Here is a 21,089-nt window from a genome sequence, read left to right on the forward strand (position 1 = left end):
AGGTAAATAAAATTTAAACTTGAAATAGTAACTAAAAACACAGATTATAAAATGAGACTTGAAAAATCATAAAATAAATCGAGTTAAATCCAATGGAGGGAGTCCAGTATTAGCTTGCAGTGAAAGAAGGGTGCGTCAGCAGGCAAACAAAGTAAGAGCAGTGAGTCTTTCCCACAATTAAAAGCTCTTCAAACTTCTGGACATAAAGGGCCGGATTCTGTATAGGACACCCAGTCTCAGAAGCCACCTGAGTGGCTTTACAGAATCGCACACAGGCATCCTCACAGACAGATGCCTAAGCCTGCCTTACCACCACGATTCTCTAACTGGCGTCCATGTCACAGGGGCTAATTAGAGAATTGGGTTGCCACTGAGCTGATTGCAGCAAGGGAATCTTCCTGTTGCGATCAGTAGCCCCCCGCCAACATTTCTTACACTCTTTTCTATCCCCTTGAGCCAGCATTTATCACCCCATCACTCCCCAGCCAGCATCTCCTACCATCTCTCCATGCAGCGATGCCGATTTCACTGGCAACCTGCCACCGGCTCTGCAGCTTTCCCTCCAACATCTCCGAGTCCCACTCTAAGCCTGTACATGACCATCTCCAGACCAATCGGCAGCATAAACCATGCTCTCACTGCGTGCATGCTCAGTTCACAGCTCGGGAAGGCTGTTCCCGCCGGACTGTCTCAGCGAGATTTGTGAATTTTCATTGGTTCATCTGGGGCACAATGGACCAATCACAAACGACCTCGGAGTTCCTAAGGAAATTTTGTGTTATGGCCCATTGTGCTGCAGCAGAACCAATTGTAAAAAAAAATCAACATTTGGTCATTTGTATGCCAGTTCTCATATTAACTTCATGTTGTGCTGTATGTAGTCTTATTATTTACAGTATGAGATCTGCTATCTATATGTCTCTGCTGCAAATTACTGTTTGTCTTGGCCTGGGACCTTGGCCACAGGAACCTGCTCTGTGAGTGCTTTAGCACTTCCAATATTGCAAATGTCTTCATTTTGTCCACATATGGATAAATGTGGTGGTTTCAGTATTGATTGAATGTGGCTTCTATCAATGTGCCCTCTACTTTGTGCATTCGTGTGTTCTGTGTCGACTCAATGAGCGTGGCATAGCCTATTTTCACAAAAATAATTTGTGCGCACAATTGCTAGGCATGTGAGCTCCCTTTCTGACCTGAATGCTCACACACATGGCTTAGAGGAACTTCTGGCTCCTATGATCTAAGGGCATGCGTACAGTGTGTTGAGAAACACTGCTCTATCTTCACCTGCTTGTGGATGGTCAACAATGACATCTAGTGGACAGATGCAGAGTCCACAATAGTTGGGATTCTAGATGGAGTCACCTCTAGGACTGGTGCAAGGATATTAGGTGCCCCCTTCCGAATTACTTTTGAAGTCACTTGGGTCACCCAGTAGGAATGATCACCAATACCATGCCTCCAAGAATAATCTGAATAAATGGGCAGTTTGAAAATATAGCCCAGTTATTTCTTTGACTTTAGGTAGTTATCAGGTCTTATTGTTTTCCTTTGACTGCAGTTATTCTTTGCAGTGCCTCCCACCCCCTCAAAACCATTGCCCTAGATAACTGCCTAGTTGTACTTAATGGTTGGGGTAACCCTGGCCATAGGTTCTAGTGTTTAGCAAAAGCCACTGCTACATTGACCAGGTGGAGGTGGGAGAGGAATAAATAAAAAAAATCTCTGCATAGTTAGCAAATGAAGGTTCATGGTGCCAGTTCCCAGCCCTGATTGTGATTTGAGCTGGAAGGAGGGGAAGCTACTGTGCCAAAAAAGAAAATTCAGTGGGGGGACAAAAAAACCTTGCTTTTTTGATATTACATTTTCAAAAAATGCTTTGTGCTTCTTAATTTGGGTGAAGAATATTCAGTGTATGGTAATCCTGTAAGCAGCACAGAAGATTTTAACTGTTTGAAATTTGTTCCTAGGATCTAAGTTGAATTCAGTTTCTTTCAGTGAAGAAGTAGCTGAGAATAAGGAAACTAGGGGTCAGAGTCTCACTTAACGCTTCTTGTAACATTCTGCAAGCCATTTGCCCTCCATTGTCTTGGACTATAGACCCACATTACCTGACTTGTAATTCAACTTATTTATTTCCAATATTTATAGTTTGCACACAAACTACATATACAGTCCAAAACAAAAATACAAGAAAATTTTTTTTTAAAATCTGACATAAGATTTCTCCATAATATTAAAAAAAAAAAAAATACAATTTTGAAATTATCATCCAGTCCAGTGGCATAGTAAAGGAAGGCAGACCTCCCCGGGTGCCATTTTGGTGGGGACATTGGCACCTTTCCATTCCCCCATGTCATACTTGCGCCTTCCCCCACCTCCCCATTAACTGTTTAAATCTTCACCAGCACGAGCAAATTCTCCAGGCCTGGCTCCCCTCTGAAATTGCTTCCGGGTCATGGGGCCAGGAAGTAACGGAGAGAGAGCCAACGCCGGCTCGAGCAGCATACTGGAGAAGCTGCTCACAATGGCCAGGGGGGAGGAAGGGAGGGCATGAGTAGGGGATGGGGAAGGAGCAGGAGAGGGCAGAGAGGAGGGTGTCGGAGGCAGGGATACCTCCTACCCTCGCTACATCACTATGCATCAGTCTTACTCTATTATATTTTATGCCTCTTGAATTTTTTTTTTTTTTTTATTGTGTTTGAATTTCTTGCTTATTTATTGATGAGACATTCCACATTCTGGGTCCAATAATAAGAATAGAGAGGACCTGTATGTTTCCAGCTTAACTGCATCATCTAGCAATCTCTTGTTAGCTTATTTCAAAGCTTTGGAGGTTGATAACAGTTTAGGACTTGATACTATCACTGAAACACCGTTGTTATTTAAAAAACCAACATCGAGATTTTATAGCACACCCGCTGTTAAATTGGCAACCAATTAATATTCATGTATGGGTGTAATATGTGAGAAATGTGAACTGCTACTAAACTCTCGCTGTTGTATTTTGCACCACTTGCATGCTTTTAACACCTTTTTTTTTTTTTAGAAATTCCTGCCAGTAATCCATTGCAGTAGTCAAAGGATGGACATACTACACTTTGTACCATTCTTATGAAAATTATTCTCATTTGAACTCTGAATTACTCAGTTTAACCAAATTAGATATAAAAGCCCACATACAGAGCATGTAGTAACTTGTGCATTTTTTGTTTCAGATTGGTTTTGCCTCTTATCTGTAGAGAAATGGTGGAACTTTTGGATAAGAACAGCAGTGTTGTGAACCGTACCACCTTATCAAATTATGCATTTCTATATGGTGTCTTCCCAGTAGCTCCAGCAGTGGCAATCTTTGCTCACCAGTTCAGCATGGAAGTAGAGATTGTAGGTGACTAATATTTTGGCATGTCATCTCTAGGGTGGTGTTTTGTTGTTGTTGGGTTTTTTTTTGGGGGGAGGGGGTTAAACCCTGCAAGGGGGGAAGGGCATTTGATTTGTAGCAAATTTTATGACGTACCTTAGGGCTCCTTTTACAAATCTGCGGTAGTGATGCTGCCATGGTAAATGTTCCAAAGGGCTTCGGTGCATTTATTGCAGCAACATCGCTACCATTGCCCTTAATAAAAGACCTCCCTGGCTCTTGTGCACCTTTAAGGGAGGACTACCGTATTTTCACGCATATAACGCGCGCGTTATACACGATTTTACAACCCGTGCATAACTGTGCGCGTTATACGTGTGAGCGCGTTTTACAACTTTTTTTTTTTCAATCCGATCCGGCATCCTCCCCCCGCTCGCGTCACCCCCCCTCCCCCGCGATCCTACATCCCCCCCAGCACTGCAAAACATCTCTTACCCGATTGGGCACCAGCACCAATTCACAGGATGTGCCAGTGCCAGTGCCCGAAGATCCTCCCTCGTTGGGTTGGGCTGGGCTGGGCGGTGCGGTGCGAGAGAGATCCTCCTTCTTCCTGCGCCGGGCTGGACTAGGCTTTGAGCATTTGCGCATGCTCAAAGCCTTGTGGTCTCATCTCATCTCAACCCAACGAGGGAGGATCTTCGGGCACTGGCACATCCTGTGCATTGGTGCTGATACCGGTGCTGGTGCCCAATCGGGTAAGAGATGTTTTGCGGTGCTGGGGGGGATGTAGGATCGCGGAGGAGGGGGGGTGACGCAAGCGGGGGGGGAGGATGCTGGTTCACAGGGGGAATGCCAGATTCGAATGAAAAAAAAAATGCTCTCTCGAGTAAGCGAGCGGGGGAGAGGATGCCGGTTCGGAGTAGGCGGGAGGAGGTTTTAGCATGCGCGATATACGCGTGTGCGCGCTATATTAAATTTTTTTAACATAAATTTGTGTTCTCATCGCGCTATACCCGTGTGCGCGTTTTACACGGGTGCGCGGTATATGGGTGAAAATACGGTAATCCAGTTCTGTGAGAAAGGAGTCCATGCTTCTGTTAGCTTCCTGGGGGTTTCGTTGAGTCTTCTGTATTTATATATAGTATTTGTGTCTTGTTATGTATGTTTGGTTTTAGTTTAGTTTGTGTGTTTTGTACTATGCCATGACCTTTTTTTTTTTTTTTGTAAGGAAAAATGAAATATACATATGGATATTATTGGTAATGCATTTGATATACTGACTTTCTGTAGTACAACCCAAGCAGTTTACTTATTGTATAGAAGTACCTTCTCTCTCTAGGGGGCTAGAAACTTTTAATTCTGACTTTGCCTGTGTGTTAACTTTCACCTTGGATTCTTGGTCGCAGTATACAATGCCTTCTTTATTTCCGGTTCCCCACCACTGCCTCATTGCTGGTTGTGCTGCCCTGCTTTTGATTTTCTTGTGCCTTTGTATTTTGCAGGTAACTTCAGGCATGGTGATCAGCACTTTTGTGTCAGCGCCCATTATGTATGTTTCTGCCTGGCTACTGACCATCCCATCCATGGACCCAAAGCCTTTGGTAGCGGCCCTGCAGAATGTTAGCTTTGATATTAGTATCGTCGGCCTGGTCTCCCTGGTGAGTATTCCTGGCCTGCTGTCCTGAAGTACTGTGATGCATAGATCTATATCGGGAGCATAGAACGCATTCAGCAGCAGACACAAAAATCACATAGTGGGAGCTTTTAATTTTGAGAATGAATTAAGTTAAAAAAAATTGTATATAGTGGTCAGGTAAACATATTTATCAATACAACAAAATATCCCACTATAGGGACCTGTGGTATAACTGAATATAGGTATAGGAAAAGCCTCAGAAAAATAACTATATAACCTCTTCAGGTGAGAGATTGATAAATGTTTGATGTCGATCAAGAAAACAGTGGTGCTGAAGAAATTATCAAGGGATCAGTGTTGATCAAGATAATTAAAAATGCACGGTTTTTGGTAATTGGATATGTATATACACTACTGGCACTTGCGACCTATGTGGTTGATGAGAAGATATCTGTAAAACGTATGAACGCTATTGAAACGTTTTTGAAGGTGAGACTTTTTTCAAAGAAGAAAAGAAAAATATAAAAAGAAACAAGAAAATAGAAGGGGGGTGAATTTTTAAAGAAAACTGTGGTTTATTTTTGAAGGATGAGGTTTTTATGCCATTGATTGGCGCAGGAGCAATAAAGACTTTTTCACCTGAAAAGGTATATACAGTAGCTCCTTTTCTGAGGCTTTTCCAACCCATATGAAAATATTCAACTGGTCACTATAGTGAGATATTTTGTTGTATTGATAAACACATTTTAGTTCAAGTCATGTTGTCCAAATATATGGATGTATGTGAAATTGACTGGGGGGAGGGTCAATTTTCAAACTGTTTTCGATGACACAAAGAAAACATATGCTGTTTCCTATCCTTTTTTTCTGTATCAGCATTTCTCAAGCTGGTCAAGATGGAATATCTCTAGTCATACTGGTTTTTAGGATTCTTGCAAAGAATCTTCCTGAGAGATTTGCAAGCATTATCTATGTATGTTCATGGTGGATTTCCTGAAGACTAACCTGGTTTGAGGATACTCGGCAACCAGCTAAGAAACACTTCTATAATGTTAACTGCGCTATACCAAATTTATCCCCTGTGGTGGATGCTCTGGAGGCATAGAGATGCATACGCTAATTCCACAGGCATATGGTAATATGTAGAAATAAAAACAATGGAAATAAATAATACCTTTTTGATTGGACTAATTTAATGTCGTTTGATTAGCTATCAAAGGTAACCCCTTCTTCCTCAGATCACAGGTATAAGGAAATCTTTCTTATGCAGATTCATTAGAGATCATGAAGACTCAATGTGTTAGAGGTAGAGGCAGTCTTAACTCGATTTATCCTAGTGATACAGTCTTGCGTTAATGGACCATTTTCTTTTCTGGCATTCACATTTGTTCCTGCTTTGCTTATTTGGGTAAAAGATCCATGTTGGAGGGGGAAGGGAACCCATTCCAAAGAGGAAAAGCAGAATAACAATTCTAACATGATGAAAACAATCCTTCTGGTTTGAAGTGTTAATTTGCTTGGTGGTGAATTTTTCTTATAGATCTGGTCTCTTGCTGTCCTTTTTCTGAGCAAAAAGTACAGACGTCTTCCTCATATGCTTACATCCAATCTGCTCCTGGCTCAGGTCAGTAGCTTTGATCATTTTCTAAATATTTGGGGGGAATCGGGGATTTATTTTTAAGTTTTGTTTTTTTTTTTTGATTGCCTATCTGTATGCCAAGAAGTGCACAAATCAATAGAGAGCACTGTTTGCATAGTGAGTTAAATGTCCTGCTCCAAGACTAGTTATTCAACATGATTGACTTTATTTGACCACACAAATAATTGGTTTTCAAAATTTGGGGACCGCTTGTCACATAATGCTTGTCACATAATCCAAATAGCAGTCCAAATTTGAAGCATTGAGGGGGGAGAGGAGTAGGGGTGGTGCCAAAAGCTGTGTGGAGAGTGACAGTATTTGGCATTATCTGGATAACTTTGTTAACCTTTTCCCGAATGAAGGGACATTCCAAAAATGACATAGACAGTGGATAAACAGTCTGTATGGACTAATAAAGAGCCAGAAACACAAAATATTTGAATTTACAGACTTATGACTTATTTACATTATGTTTACAATAGCCGTAAATGATAACGGTGAATTATACAAAACTTTGCTAAAATAATTACGATTGGAACCAGCGTAATGGAAAATTTATTACGATAGGAAAAGGTTAATTTAAGTAAGCCTAGATAAATGACTGTTGTTGTTTTATTGGTTGAAGTTTTGGTCACATATCCAGTGACCTAACTTTAACCATAAAGACCAGGGTTGTCCAGCATTGACCTCAAGGGCCACAATCCAGTCAGGTTTTCAGTATTTCCCCAATGAATTTGCATGAGATAAGTTTGCATGCATTGCTTCCATTATATGCAAATAGATTTCTTACATATTCATTTGGGAAACCTTGAAAACCCAACCTGGCGAGGGCCAAGGTTGGACGCCCCTCGTATAGAGGGTAATCTTGGAAGAGGGCTGCAGTGCCTTAAGAGGTAAACTTTGTGCCTTCTTTGGGACACTTAGTCATTTTTGAGAGGATGTGGGCATATATGTGCGTGAATGACCCCTTTCCATAAAATACTGACCACCCCAAAACTATACAGTATGAAACAATGTGCACTTCGCTGATGGGGATTGGGTAAAGTAAGTGGGTATGTGCTTTAATCAGGACTCTTTAACCACCCTTCAAACAAGCCATCTGGGCAGCCTTCAGGTTATAAATAGAATAGAAAAATGGGGGGAGGTGGGGAAGAGGAACCACATAAGGCTAAAAGCTATGTGGCCAAAACTTGCATCCAGAGCAAGGAGATTAACAAGGCTTCTGGAAGGCATTGACAAATAGAAAAGCGTTGAAGTCTTAAAACCACTTTTGCTAGTACAGTGGAACCTTGGTTTACGAGCATAATTCGTTCCAGAAGCATGCTCGTAAACCAAATTGCTCGTATATCAAAGCGAGTTTCCCCATAGGAAGTAAGGGAAACTCGCTTTGATTCGTTCCACCTCCTCCCCCCCACGCAGCTACCGGCACTACTACATCGCCCCCCCCTCCCCCGAGAACAGCATCACACCCCCGTGCTGGAAGCGGCATCCGCACCCCCCCCGCCCACCCAAATAAGCTCCTTACCCCATCTTCTGCGTGCCAGTGCCAGTTAAGGAAAGATCCTGCCTCTTGCCTGGGCTGGGCTTTGAGCATCTGCGCATGCTCAATGCCTTTTGGCTCTCGAGTTAAAAGGGGATAGATTCCGAACAAACGTAAGGAAGTTCTTTTTCACCCAGAGAGTGGTGGAAAACTGGAACGCTCTTCCGGAGGCTGTCGTAGGGGAAAACACCCTCCAAGAATTCAAGACAAAGTTAGATAAGTTCCTGCTGAACTAGAACGTATGCAGGTAGGGTTGGTCTCAGTTAGGGCGCTGGTTTTTGACCTGGGGGCCACCGCGGGAGCGGTCTGCTGGGCACGATGGACCACTGGTCTGACCCAGCAGCGGCAATTCTTATGTTCTTATGTAAAGATATCTGTTCCTACAGGATGCTGTGATAATTACTTTTTGTAAATCTTGATGTAATTATACTGGATAATAAATTTTGACTGGTATCTAAATTTTCAAAGTTTTACCATGCCTGATGAAAAATGTGCTCCTAGAGAGCACATTTCTATTGGGTTAGGCTTCCTTCAGACCTCCCTGGTTGCGCAGTTGCTTGCCGTTCCTTCCTTTCTGCTGTGCAGTGGTCTAGGAGTCGGTCAAAGTGATCTGGCAGAAACATAGAAACATGATGGCAAATAAAGGCCAAATGGCCCATCCAGTCTGCCCATCCGCAGCATCCACTATTAGAGATCCAACGTGCCTGTCCCATGCTTTCTTGAATTAAGACACTGTCTTTGTCTCCACCACTTCTACTGGGAGACTATTCCACACATCTACCGCCTTTTCTGTAAAAAAAAGAAAGTATTTTCTTAGATTACACCTGAGCCTATGACCTCTTAGCTTCATCCTATACACTCTCATTCCAGAGCTTCCTTTTAAATGAAGGAGATTCACCTCATGTGCATTTATGCCACGTAGGTATTTAGACATCTCTATTACATCTCCCCACTCCCGCCTTTCCTCAAAAGTATACATAAGAACAGTCTTACTGTTTTTTTCTCAGCCAAAATTGAGTATTTCTAGATACTTTTGAACCTGACAACCTCTATTGCATCCCAAGAGCTTCTAAGGAGAAGAAGGTGATATGGACAAATTAGTTTCACCTGATAGCTTGAATGTATCACAGTTTCTCGAATCCTCTAAAGACATAATAAATAAATGGGCAATGCTCCTTGTGGCTTTCAAGATAAAGAGTTAGAAAAACAGGCTATCTTGAAATTATATTTTTTGAAAAAACAAGACCTGTTTTGTGGAGTAATAATTTTTCATGATGTCTCTAGACATACTCAATTTAAAAGGAAGCAATTCCTCCAGCTAAAGCTCAAGGTTTTGGCAGTTGGAGCTACCTTCTTTTTAAAACTTCCATGTAAGTGCTTTATCTCGTGACAAATATGTGTTTTTTGATCCAGCCCAGTTAGAAGATTTTATCAAGGAAAAACCTTTGCTGAAAGTTTAATTTCTAACATTGTTATTTTCATTTTAGAAGGATGTTGTATGACGTATAAAGTAAGCCACAACTATGTCCATGATGGTAGATTATAGATTTGATTTAGAGAGTTGCGCAGGGACAGGAATCCCACCCGTCCCCGTGAGGAATCCCACCCGTCCCCGTGAGGAATCCCACCCGTCCCCGCGAGGAATCCCTCCGTCCCCGTGAGGAATCCCTCCGTCCCCGCCCGTCCCTGTGAGGAATCCCTCCGTCCCCACCCGTCTCCGTGAGGAATCCCCTCCGTCCCCGCCCGTCCCTATAAACTTCAGAAATAGTTATTTCATTTAATTATGCTACTGAATTAAAGGCTCTGGTAGAAACCCGTTTACAAATAAGCAAAAAGACTTCATTAATTTGGAAATATTAATTGGGAAGAATACATACTTTGTAAACAGGTTTCTACCAGAGACTCTTTTGTTTATAAATTTTTATCAACACAACTAATATACTACTTTATCCTGAAGCAAAAAAAAAAAAAAAAGAAATAGAATTCTTTTCCTACCTTTGTTGCCTGGTTTCTGCTTTCCTCATGTTCTCATTCAGTTCCTTCCATCCACTGTTTCTCTTCCTTCTGCGTCTTCCATTTTGCTCTGTTACTGTGCCTCTCCCTTTCTCCCCCCTTCCAAATTGGTCTGGCACCCATCTTCTTCCCTCCGCTCCCCCCATAGTCTGGCATCTCTGTCTTCTTCCCTGCCAGCGTCTTCTCCCCACTCTCTCTTCCCCATTTCCTTTCAGCGTCCTTCTCCCCCCCCATCTTCCCCATGTCCTGCCAGCGTCTTCTCCCCACTCTCTCTTCCCCATTTCCTTTCAGCGTCCTTCTCCCCCCCCATCTTCCCCATGTCCTGTCAGCGTCCTTCTCCCCCCTCTGTCTTCCCCATGTCCTTTCAGTGTCCTTCTCCCCCCTCTGTCTTCCCCATGTCCTTTCAGCGTCCTTCTCCACCCCCCCTTCTTCCCCATGTCCTTTCAGCGTCCTTCTCCACCCCCCCGTCTTCCCCATGTCCTTTCAGCGTCCTTCTCCACCCCCCCCGTCTTCCCCATGGCCTTTCAGCGTCCTTCTCCACCACTACCACCCCCGTCTTCCCCATGGCCTTTCAGCGTCCTTCTCCGCCCCCCCCCGTCTTCCCCATGTCCTGTCAACGTCCTTCTCCCCCTTCTGTCTTCCACAAATGCTTTCAGTGTCCTTCCCCCCCCCCCCGTCTTCCCCATGGCCTTTCAGCGTCCTTCTCCACCCCTTTGTCTTCCCCAGTGCTTTCAGCGTCCTTCTCCCCCCTCCTTCTCTCCTGCCCCGGGTGCAGCACAGCCGGCCAGGTCCCCTTACTTTTGTGGCGCTTCCCCGACCGACCGACAGACAACAGCCCTGGTCCAACAAACCTCCCTTCCCTTAACCGCGAATCTAAATTTCCTTCTTACAGCTGCTGTAAGAAGGTAATTTAGATTTGCGGTTAAGGGCAGGGAGGTTTGTCGGACCAGGGCTGTTGTCTGTCGGACGGGGAAACGCCACAAAAGTAAGGGGACCTGGCTGCCTGTGCTGCACCCGGGGCGGGGCGGACCGCCCCCCTCCCTTGGTAGCCACTCGAGCCGCGAGGCTACTCCTCCTTACCTACCCTGCCTGCAGCACAGAGCCGAACGGAAGTCTTCCCGACGTCAGCGCTGACGTGAGAGGGAGGGAGGGCTTTGTTTAAGCTCTCCCTCCCCTCCGACGTCAGCGCTGATGTCGGGAAGACTTCCGTTCGGCTCTGTGCTGCAAGTAGAGCAGGTAGGGAGAAAAGCCGCGTGACTTAGTACATCCAGCCCCGCAGGAACCCCGCGACCCTAGGGGGCGTCCCCACGGGATCACTGTTACCCGAAGGGGGAACCCGCGGGATGCCCGTCGTCCCCGTTCCCGTGCAGCTCTCTAATTTGATTTCCTATTTAAAAAGCTGGCAACCATTATAATGTGGACTAGATCATGGTTGATTAATTACCTCATATATGTTTCAATGTATATTATATACAGAGTTTTTGTGGATGTTCATGAATATTTGTTATTATTGTAACGAATAATCAAAATAAAAAATTAAAATAAAAAAAAAAGAACAGCCTTACTGAATCAGACCATTGGTCCATCAAGCCCAGTAGCCCATTCTCACAGTGGCCAATCCAGGTCCCTAGTACCTGTCCAAAACCCAAAGAATAGCAACATTCCATGCTACCAATCCAGGGCAAGCAATGGCTTGCCCCATGTCTTCCTCAATAACAGACTATGGACTTGTCTTCCAGGAAATTGTCCAAACCTTTCTCTATTGAGCTCTCTCGCCTTCCACTCAACCAGTTCCTGATCGAGTCTGTCACTTTGGGACCCATCCTGAGGGCACTCAGCTTATTTATTAGATGCCTTTTTTTGAGCACTGTCAAAGGCTTTGCTAAAATCTAAATACACCACTTTTAGTGCATTTCATCTATCCAACTCTCTGGTCACCTAGTCAAAGAAATTGATCAGATTTGTCTGATGAGGCTTGCCTCTAGTGAATCCATGTTGCATTGGGTTCTGTAATCCACTGAATTCCAGTTTCCATTAATTTACTTACCACAGAAGTCAGACTTACTGGCCTGTAGTTCCCTACATCTTCCTTACTTCCACTTTTGTGGAGAGGGACCACATCCGCCCTTCTCCAGTTGGTTGCTCCAATGCATTTTTACAATCGGCAAAGAATTCCTCTGTGATTAATGGCAGGCATACAAGTGCCCAACGTACTCTTTAGGAAAGGAATGGACAGCTTATAATGAGCTTCTTAGTGTAAATCTTTTTTATTAATGAAAAAGAATACAACCAGAAATAACAATCAATAAGGAAACAAAGAAATGGGACAAGGCTGTGAACATCGAAAATCGGTATCATCTTCAAAAGTACAGGAACCCCCCCCCCCATTACCCCCCTTTTCCCACCCCAACAGCCCCAAGGAGTATCAGCCGAAAGGAACCAATCAATATCCCAAGGCCTTTGTGTCTGATAGGCCTGGAAAGAAAAAGGAACAAGGCACAATCTCTTAGGATCCTCCTGCTGTCAACCAAACAAGCAAACTGCAGCTAAATTTAAAACCAAAACAAAACACCCCCACCCCGCCCCAAACCCTAGAAGACGGGGAAGAAGAAAGAAAGAGAGAAACGAAAAGAGAGAGAGAAAAAAAAAAGAAGGGGAGGGGAAGAGGTTTATGTTAGCTCGAGGGAAGCAACCCAATCATCTAGGAAATGTAGTGAGCTTCTTAATACAGTGCCTTCTGCAACTATTCAATGCATACCCGTTGAATGTGTAGTACCAGACACAGAAAAACAGCTTCTAATGGGAAAGGCTGGCTCAATATTTGAAACAGGGAGAGCGGGTGGGGCAAGTAGGGGGGGTTGAAGATTGATGGCAATAGGATTCTAATCGAACATTTACAGAAGGGGGAAAAGGAGCAGGAAGGTTGATGCTTCAGTGTGTGGAGTGAGTGTGGGAGCACTGCAAGAATAACAATGTCCTGGTTGTTACCAAGGGTAGTGTTTGTATTTAGGATGCTGGGAACAGAGGAGGTGCTAAAAACTGATGCAAGCATGGAAAATAATTAGGCTGTATAAACTTCATTTAATAAGTATTTAAATTGCAGCTGCTAGTTGCATTTTGTGTGTGTGTGTTTAAATGTAGAGTTATGAAATTCCACGCCCCACTTGCTTTTCAGTGCATTGTCTGCATTGGAATGATGATGTGGAACTTCATCATTAAGGAACAGAACGCTGTCGGGCAGACTCTGGTGTTCCTGATACTGTATGGTGCGCTCTACAGCACTTACTTGTGGACAGGTAAGTCCTAACAGCTACTTATTCTGTTTTCTGACTCTGGTATCATTATGCCATTGCTTTAAAATAACTGTGTGCTCCAGTCTATTTTTTGTTCTAGCTTTGATTTCTGAGCAATTTTGGATGCTTCATTTCCTGAAAGCTGCTTTTTACAAGTTCTCCGTCACTGCTTGGTATAAGTGGATGGGTTGATTATCAGCTGATCTTTTTGAAAATCTTATGCAAGCATGTCAGTAATAAACATGAAATATGAAGCATGCTTGGAAGAGTGGACACAGGGATGAAGTGGTTTAGAATCTGTGCAGTCAGGCATACGGTCTGACTGGCAGCCCGAAGATCAGACTTGCGAAGGCATTCCCAGCATGAGGCAGTGATTTTCTGATTCCAGCTACTATATGAGAGCTGAGGCAGGCTGCAGCACATTTTCAGCCTGTGAGGTGAATCGGGGGAGGATTGAAAATTGAAGTTTTGAGGGTTTCTGCATGTCCCCCTGTGTGCCCCCCCCCCGCCTGAAAAATGCTAAAATTGCCATTTTTGTAGTTTGTTTAATGTAAAAAAAAAATCACATTTTTTGGTGTGAATTTCTTAGCATTAGCCATCTTGGATTTTTAGCAATCTTTTTTTTTTTTCTAAAGATCCCTGCTTCTCCAAAAACTGCAGTTTTTGCCTCAAAATTTGTTGGGATGGAGTCCTTGGGCTCTCCAGGATTGCGCAAATTTAGGACCTCAAGAGCGTCCTTGCACCAAGTGGCATGGCCAGGAAAGGCGGCAGCGTCCAGCTTAGCCTTTCTCATGCTGAAGCAGGTAATCAAATGCTCGGCTAGCCCAGTGAGGCGGCCTTCTTTATTTTCGGGGCTTGGCATAGTTGCTAGTTCTGTGCGCCTGGCTGCAAACCTTCCGTAGCCTATGAAATGCAAAGTTAAGTCATCAAAGGGTGACTATGCACCAGGAGCCGGAAGCTTTCTCTGAATATTATAAAATATCTGTGGAATGAATTTCAAAGCCAGTGTTCTTTCCCTGCACAGTCCCACTCCACCTCAGATGCGTCTCTCAGTGGTGTAGCTTCTATGGACATGTCCTCATCTCATTCAGACGCTGTTCTTGTGCTGCCTGATCCTGATCTGGGGGATGCTGATAAGGATGACCAGCTTGATGACCCTTTATTTACAGATGCAGCGCTTCCCAGGATGAGAGTTCAGGGACTGTGTGCTGGATCTGCAGATCCCTCTGGGGGTTTGGAATCTGGGGATGATCCCATGGTTCTGCATTTATTTAAGCCTGTGGCTTTACCAGATCTTATTTTGGAGTCTTTGCAGGCTGGATCGTGGTCCATCTGGGCCACATCATTCTGGTGGCTCGCTGACTATGTAAAGACGCATCGGATCTGAATTTACCCCCATTGCATACCTGAAGTTCTGAGCTTCTTAGGCACATGAATGGGAAAAGTCAAAATTAACCATTCCCTGACTGCAGGGGGTAGAGGCAAAACTAGAACTGGATCAGCTTGTTTGTATGAATTAGAGCAGTGGTTCTCAATCCAGTCCTTGAGAGATACCAAGCCAGTCAGGATTTTAGAATATCCACAATGAATATACATGAGAGAGATTGGCATGCACTTCCTCTCTTTGTAGGCAGATCGACCTCATGCATATTTATTGTGGCTATCCTGAAAACCTGACTGGGTGTGCAGTGGCATAGTAAGAGGGTTAGGGAGGGGCAGTCCAATCCACCCCAGGCACAGTCTTCCTCGGGGTGCTGGCATCCCTTCTTCTCTCTGCCCCCTTCTTCCTCGCCCCTTCATCTTTGGCGCTAGCAGCCACAAACTTGCTGCTTGTGTTGGCTTCGGCGCTTTCTCTGACGTCACTTCCGGGACCCGCACCTAGGAAGTGACGTTGGAGAGAGCGCGCCAAAGCTGACGTTAGCAGCAAGTTCGTGGCTGCTCGTGCTGAAGATTAAAAGTTATGGGGAAAGGGCGCGCACAGTGGGGGGGGGGGGGAGAGGAGTGCCATCACCCCGGGTGCCGCTCACCCCTGTGGGTGTGTCTTGGGGACTGGGTTGAGAGCCCCTTGACCTAGGGTGAGGTAGCAAGGCTTCAGGTTTTTTTTTGCTAAGAGATGAGGCTTTTTCATAAGCATTTCTTTTTTTTTCAGGTCTTATTTCACTCTCTCTGCTCCTTTTAAAGAAGAGGGAGGTTACGAAGATTCCAGTTGGCTTTCTTATCGTAGCAGGATGGGGGTAAGGTTGGCCAATTTAGTTGAGTTTTTATTGAAAAGTTTTATCAGAAAAGTACAACCAGCAAAACATATCATCACAGAAAACAGCAAATCCCCCCTCCCCACCCCTCCCATCAATCGGAACAAAATGTTGTACAATGACTCTTCAGTACAATGCCTAAACAATCAGCAGAGTGTACTATCCACCTGTCCACCCCCAATTTAGTTTTCTTCTAATGCAAATAAACATGTTTTATGTAATGGAATAGGTTACATCGTTTTATTTATTTTTTTTATTTTTGTGTTCCTTTTTCCCCCTCCCCATTCCTTCCTTTGACAGCATCCCAGCACTTACAATGGGAATCCTCTTGATGGCTGGTGAATGCAACCGTGATGCCACAGACTCTGCCTTTTTTTATGGACAGCACCAGGTAAAAGGATTTGTTTCTGTGCTATTGGAGATGGACGCCAGGAGTGATGCCCCTAGTTGGTAGTATCTTGAGACTTCTGCCAGGGGTCATGGTGGGCATTTTGCATGGCCTTAGGGTACACAGTGTAGACTGAGGTGATAAAAACAGCCACAGAAGGGGGCTCAGAACCTAGGGTTGGGGAGAAAGAAGATCTGATGCGTGAGAGCACTCTTCAACTTTGACCCTATTAAATGTTCTCATCCATATTGGATTGAACTAAATTTTTAGTAGGGTAGGTGCCTGGGCTATGTTTAACAATTATTCTTCCCCCTTTGGACTTGAGCAGTGTTTTGGTTCTTCTTTTTTTTAAGGGAAGCAGAGCAAACAATAGTGGATACATCTTGCCATTAAGATTTGGCAGGTGATCTGGACAAAGCAGCTTTGTAGACAAAATACTAGGCTTGATGGAGCACTGTTTTGACCCAGGATGGCACATCTTAAATGAATCTGTCCCTAGCCATAGGGATTCAATTGCTGATTTAAAAAGTGTTTCAAACAAAAATTTTTTATAGTGTCTTATAAACTATGGTATGCTTAAGAAGCTGAGCTAGAGAATGACATGGGGAAAAATTTGTGGGGATGTCTACCAGCCTGTTAGATGCTTCCTGCACGCAGGGCTGCTCTACCAGAACCTTCTTGCTGCAGCGTTCCTCCTTCTGATATCACTTCCGGCCAGAGGTTACATCGGAGGAGGGACTCAGCAGCAAGAAGGTTCCAGTCGGAGCAGCCCTGCATCAGGAAGTGACTAACAGGCTGGTATGCTCTTCCCAGTAGGCACAATGGGGCCAACCCAGAGGAGAGTTGCAGGTTGGTTTTTTTTTGTTTTTTGGTTGTTGTTTTTTGCCGCCGGCCATCGGGAGAGTGTGAGGGTGGGGGGCTATTGGACCCTCAAGAGAGAGGGAGGGATGAGGGGGAGGGCTGCTGGACCTGCGAGGGGGGGAATGTTGCTGCATCCACGAAGGGGGAAGGGTGCTGCTGGATACACAATTGCGCCAAGAAGAGCTGCTGACTGGGAGGGGTGAGAAGGGAGTGGGAGACAACTCGCGGCAGATACTTCACTGCAGGGACAAGGCTATTTACCGCTCCACAGGATGATGAATGGCCTTGTCCCCCGTACCCTTGGCAACCAGACTTTTTTTTTAAATTTTAACACCTCCCTGTTCCTAAAGGTTGCCTTCGGCTAACCATGGGTAACGGTCACCATGTCATTCTCTAAGATGAGCCTCCTGGGTACCTCCTGTTCAAATGCCTCGTCCTACTAACAGCTAGTGTGAGACTTTGATCATGTATCAGTTGCTAGCTTACCTTCATGTTACTCTGCATGTTCAAAATTTCTCTTGTTTCACTTTTTCTCGCATTGTAGATCATCAGCACAGCAGTAATCCTGTTTTGTAGTATATTGCTTTCGGGTATGTCCCTGATGTGCATGAGCCGAAATGACAGAGAGAGCCATTACCAGGTGCTGAACCAACCTTCCCATCAAGTTGTTAATGAGGAGCCTGTGGGTACAGTTCCCAGGGACAGCCCTACCCTAATGGAGAGCCCTCAGTTCCTCAGAGAGTCTGCCACACAGAAAGGTATGGGAGAGGCAGCTCTTATCACACCTGAGGCTTCAAGCTACTCAAGGATTTTTTTTTTTTTTGATAACTAACAGTACTAGGAACAACTGATTTTAGAGTCATATGGCAGTTAAAATTTGATCAGGATCCTGAGTTAGCTCTTCCTGTTGAGAAGCATGCAAGTAATTCGGTGTCCACTATTTAGGAGTTCTAGTACCGTATTTTCACTCATATACTGTGCACCCGTTTAAAACGCGCACACGGGTATAGCGCACGGGAAACTGTAATTTATGTAAATAAATTTTTATATACCGCGCACACCCGTATACCGCGCATGCCACCCCGACTCTCCCGTCGCCACCCCGACTCTCCCGTCGCCACCCCGACTCTCCTTTCGCCCGCCCCAACTCTCCTCTGGCCACCCCGACTCTCCTTTAGCCCGCCCCGACTCTCTTCTCCCCCTTGAAGTCCTGTCCCCACCCTGAAAGCTTGATTGCCCCGTCCGAGTCACCCCCCCACAGGAGCACTTGCACCCCCACCCCGAAGGACCGCTCGCACCCCCACAGCCTCCCGACTCGCCCCCCCATCATGTAGAAGCTCCTACCGTTGTCCTGCTGCTTCCTCTGCTGGCGGTCCCGGCCCTTCTGTGAGCCCTGCGTCTGCGCTGCTTCCTCTGACGTCAGAGAAAGGGCGGGACCGCCGGAAGAAGAAGCAGCGCAGACACAGGGCTCACAGAAGAGCCGGGACCGCCGGCAGAGGAAGCAGCAGGACAACGGTAGGAGCTTCTACATGATGGGGGGTGGGGGTCGGGAGGCTGTGGGGGTGCGAGCAGTCCTGCGGGGTGAATCGGGGGGGGAACTATGTAAAAAAAAAGTTGTAAAACACGCTCACGCGTATAACGCGCATGGTTATGCACGGTTTGTAAAATCGTGTATAACGCACGCGTTATATGTGTGAAAATACGGTAAGTATGAAATTTTCAAATAATGAAAAAGTAGGAGTAAGACTTACTGTCCGAATGAGCATTTTCTGTAATTGGTTGCACACAACTGATTTTGAAAATTATTTAAAAGCTTATTTTGACTTTTTATTGCAATTGTGTTTATCAACTTATCACATGTTTTTTTTAAATTTAAATGTAGCACCTTTTTGAACAAAGGAGGACTAACAAAAACAGAGATGGAAGAGTGTGTGGCGCAGTGGTTGGAGCTACAGCCTCAGCACCCTGGGGTTGTGGGTTCAAACCCTGCACTGCTCCTTGTAACCCTGGGCAAGTCACTCGGTCCTCCATAGCCCCAGGTACATTAGATAGATTGTGAGCCTGCCAGGACAGATAGGGAAAATGCTTGAATACCTGATTATAAAACCACTTAGATAACCTTGATAGGCAGTATATTTTTTTTAAAAAACCCTTTATATCCACATAATCCTACTCCTATATGCAAATTTGGAAAGCTGAACACACGATCAGTGATTTGAGAGGAACTGGTAAAGAAAAGACCAGCGGAAGGGCATAGGAGAGCACACAATCATGAGAAGAAATGAAATTGGAGCCAGAGAGCAAGCGAGGAATTGGGGTGGTGACATGGTGCAGTGTGGAACGCCAACTGAGGTTTGACCATTATATATTTCTTTACACAGGCTGTGCTGCATGCCCGATACAAAACGGAGAGCTGTGCTGTACGGGAGAGCCAGACAGGATGACTACCGTTGAATTTCCTTCTATTGAAGAAGGTAACGTATTACTATTGAAACTAATGGAGGCTTCTGCATTTCAATCAACAGATACATTATATAAATAAGAGCATCCAAACCACTAGCAGTGATGGAAACTTGGTGACCAGGTTCACTAGGTTCTAGGTACCTGGGACAACTCTTCTGTCACTGTTTCACTGATCTTCAGAATTGGCTGCTTGGATTCATCATCCTAATGGTCAAAGCAACGGGCTGGGTACTAGGGAAATTGGGATTCACATCCCGCTGAGGCTCTTTGTGATCTTTGGCACGTCAAATAACTATCCATTGCCTCCAATACAAACTTAATCCTCCCCCCCTCACACTTTTTATGAAGCAACTATCCATTGCCTCTGATACAAACTCCCCTTCCCTCTTTAGCAAGCTGCATTAGGCTTTTTTATCACTGACTGCAGTGGTAAAAACTCCGATGCTTGTAGAATTCCTATGAGCGTCTTGAGCTTTTACTGCTGCAGCAGGCGATAAAAAAAGCTTAATGTAAGGCCTCTGGGGACAAGAAAATACCTATTGTAACTAAATGCTGCATTGTAGTATTCTCTGAGCAAGTGCAGAAACCTTTTAAAATGCTGCTGGTTTTCCATTTAAGTCAGCTAGACAGCAGTGATAGCATCCATTAAGAGGAGAACAGGGAATAAGAGCAGCAGAAGAATGAAGATAAGTAGGCGTACTGGGTTGAATAGAAAACAGGGAAAGACAGTTTAGGATGTTGGCTTTGAGTCTGTGTAAGAGATGTGAAGTTTTATTACAGGCTGGTCCATTGTAATAAATCAAGCACAACAGAGAAGTCGTGAGGATGAGAAGCCAATAATTCAGCCATGGGTGTAAAGTTCAAAGTTCACTTTATTAGTGGTAGCACTGTGAAGATTTGACACTGACAGTGTTTCAGCTACTATGCCTTTGTCAACAGTCTCAAAGGCTGATTTCTGTATCACATGAATAAAGCATTAAGTGTAGGTCAATGTTTGGAGCGAATGCACTTTGCTACATTGGGAGATATTGTCCATCTAATGAATTGACTTTAATCTGTATGTATATTGATAGGGACATGACCTGATTTTTTCCTTCTAAGTCTTTAAGCCATAGAGGCTATGAATCAATGTATAGTTGCAGTAATGCAAAAAGTGGACATGCTCTGAAGGGCTCAAATAATAAATATTTCATTGAAACCTACTAACCAACCCCATTCCTTGTCAGTAAAAGGAAGTCTTCCAGTGAAGTAAGTCCCCTGTATTGCCTATGCTGTGTGTCTTTTTTTGTATTACTGTGCTGACAGGCCAAAGGCTGGGTTGCAGTACCATTGGGCCATCTAGTGGCAGCAGCTTGAATAGAATGAAGACATTAAGGCTCTGATGCTCAAAGCTTTCTGTATCAGTAAGACTCATTAAAGCAGTCTTACAGGTGTGGAAGCACAGCTTCTGATGCCTGAAAGGGTTTTTCAAGGCTGCTACCGATCCTCATAGCAGCCACCGAGAGCCCTATGCAAATACATTACAAGGACCTCTCCTTGTGGTGCACTGAAAGGATTGCCACCCCCCCCCCCCCACTATACACACACACCTTTTACGGGATAATTTTTCTGGCAGTTCTGGAGCTACCAGTGGCTGGTGT

At 44.6% G+C, this 21,089-nt stretch overlaps 1 protein-coding gene across 4 annotated transcripts in view; it reads left to right on the forward strand.

Moving 5' to 3' along the window:
* The window catches only part of GPR155 (G protein-coupled receptor 155), a 112,088-nt gene that overhangs the window by 38,241 nt on the left and 52,758 nt on the right, over positions 1–21,089 (forward strand). For all 4 annotated transcript variants that reach the window (XM_033946196.1, XM_033946199.1, XM_033946197.1 and 1 more), the window contains exons 4-11: positions 3,222–3,387; positions 4,867–5,022; positions 6,541–6,624; positions 13,368–13,488; positions 15,635–15,719; positions 16,038–16,128; positions 17,531–17,744; positions 19,368–19,460. In XM_033946196.1, the coding sequence (XP_033802087.1) occupies positions 3,222–3,387; positions 4,867–5,022; positions 6,541–6,624; positions 13,368–13,488; positions 15,635–15,719; positions 16,038–16,128; positions 17,531–17,744; positions 19,368–19,460 (1,010 nt within the window). The remainder of the gene's footprint in view (positions 1–3,221; positions 3,388–4,866; positions 5,023–6,540; positions 6,625–13,367; positions 13,489–15,634; positions 15,720–16,037; positions 16,129–17,530; positions 17,745–19,367; positions 19,461–21,089) is intronic.

Source organism: Geotrypetes seraphini, chromosome 5 (assembly GCF_902459505.1).
Source record: "Geotrypetes seraphini chromosome 5, aGeoSer1.1, whole genome shotgun sequence".
Taxonomy (NCBI): Eukaryota; Metazoa; Chordata; class Amphibia; order Gymnophiona; family Dermophiidae; genus Geotrypetes; species Geotrypetes seraphini.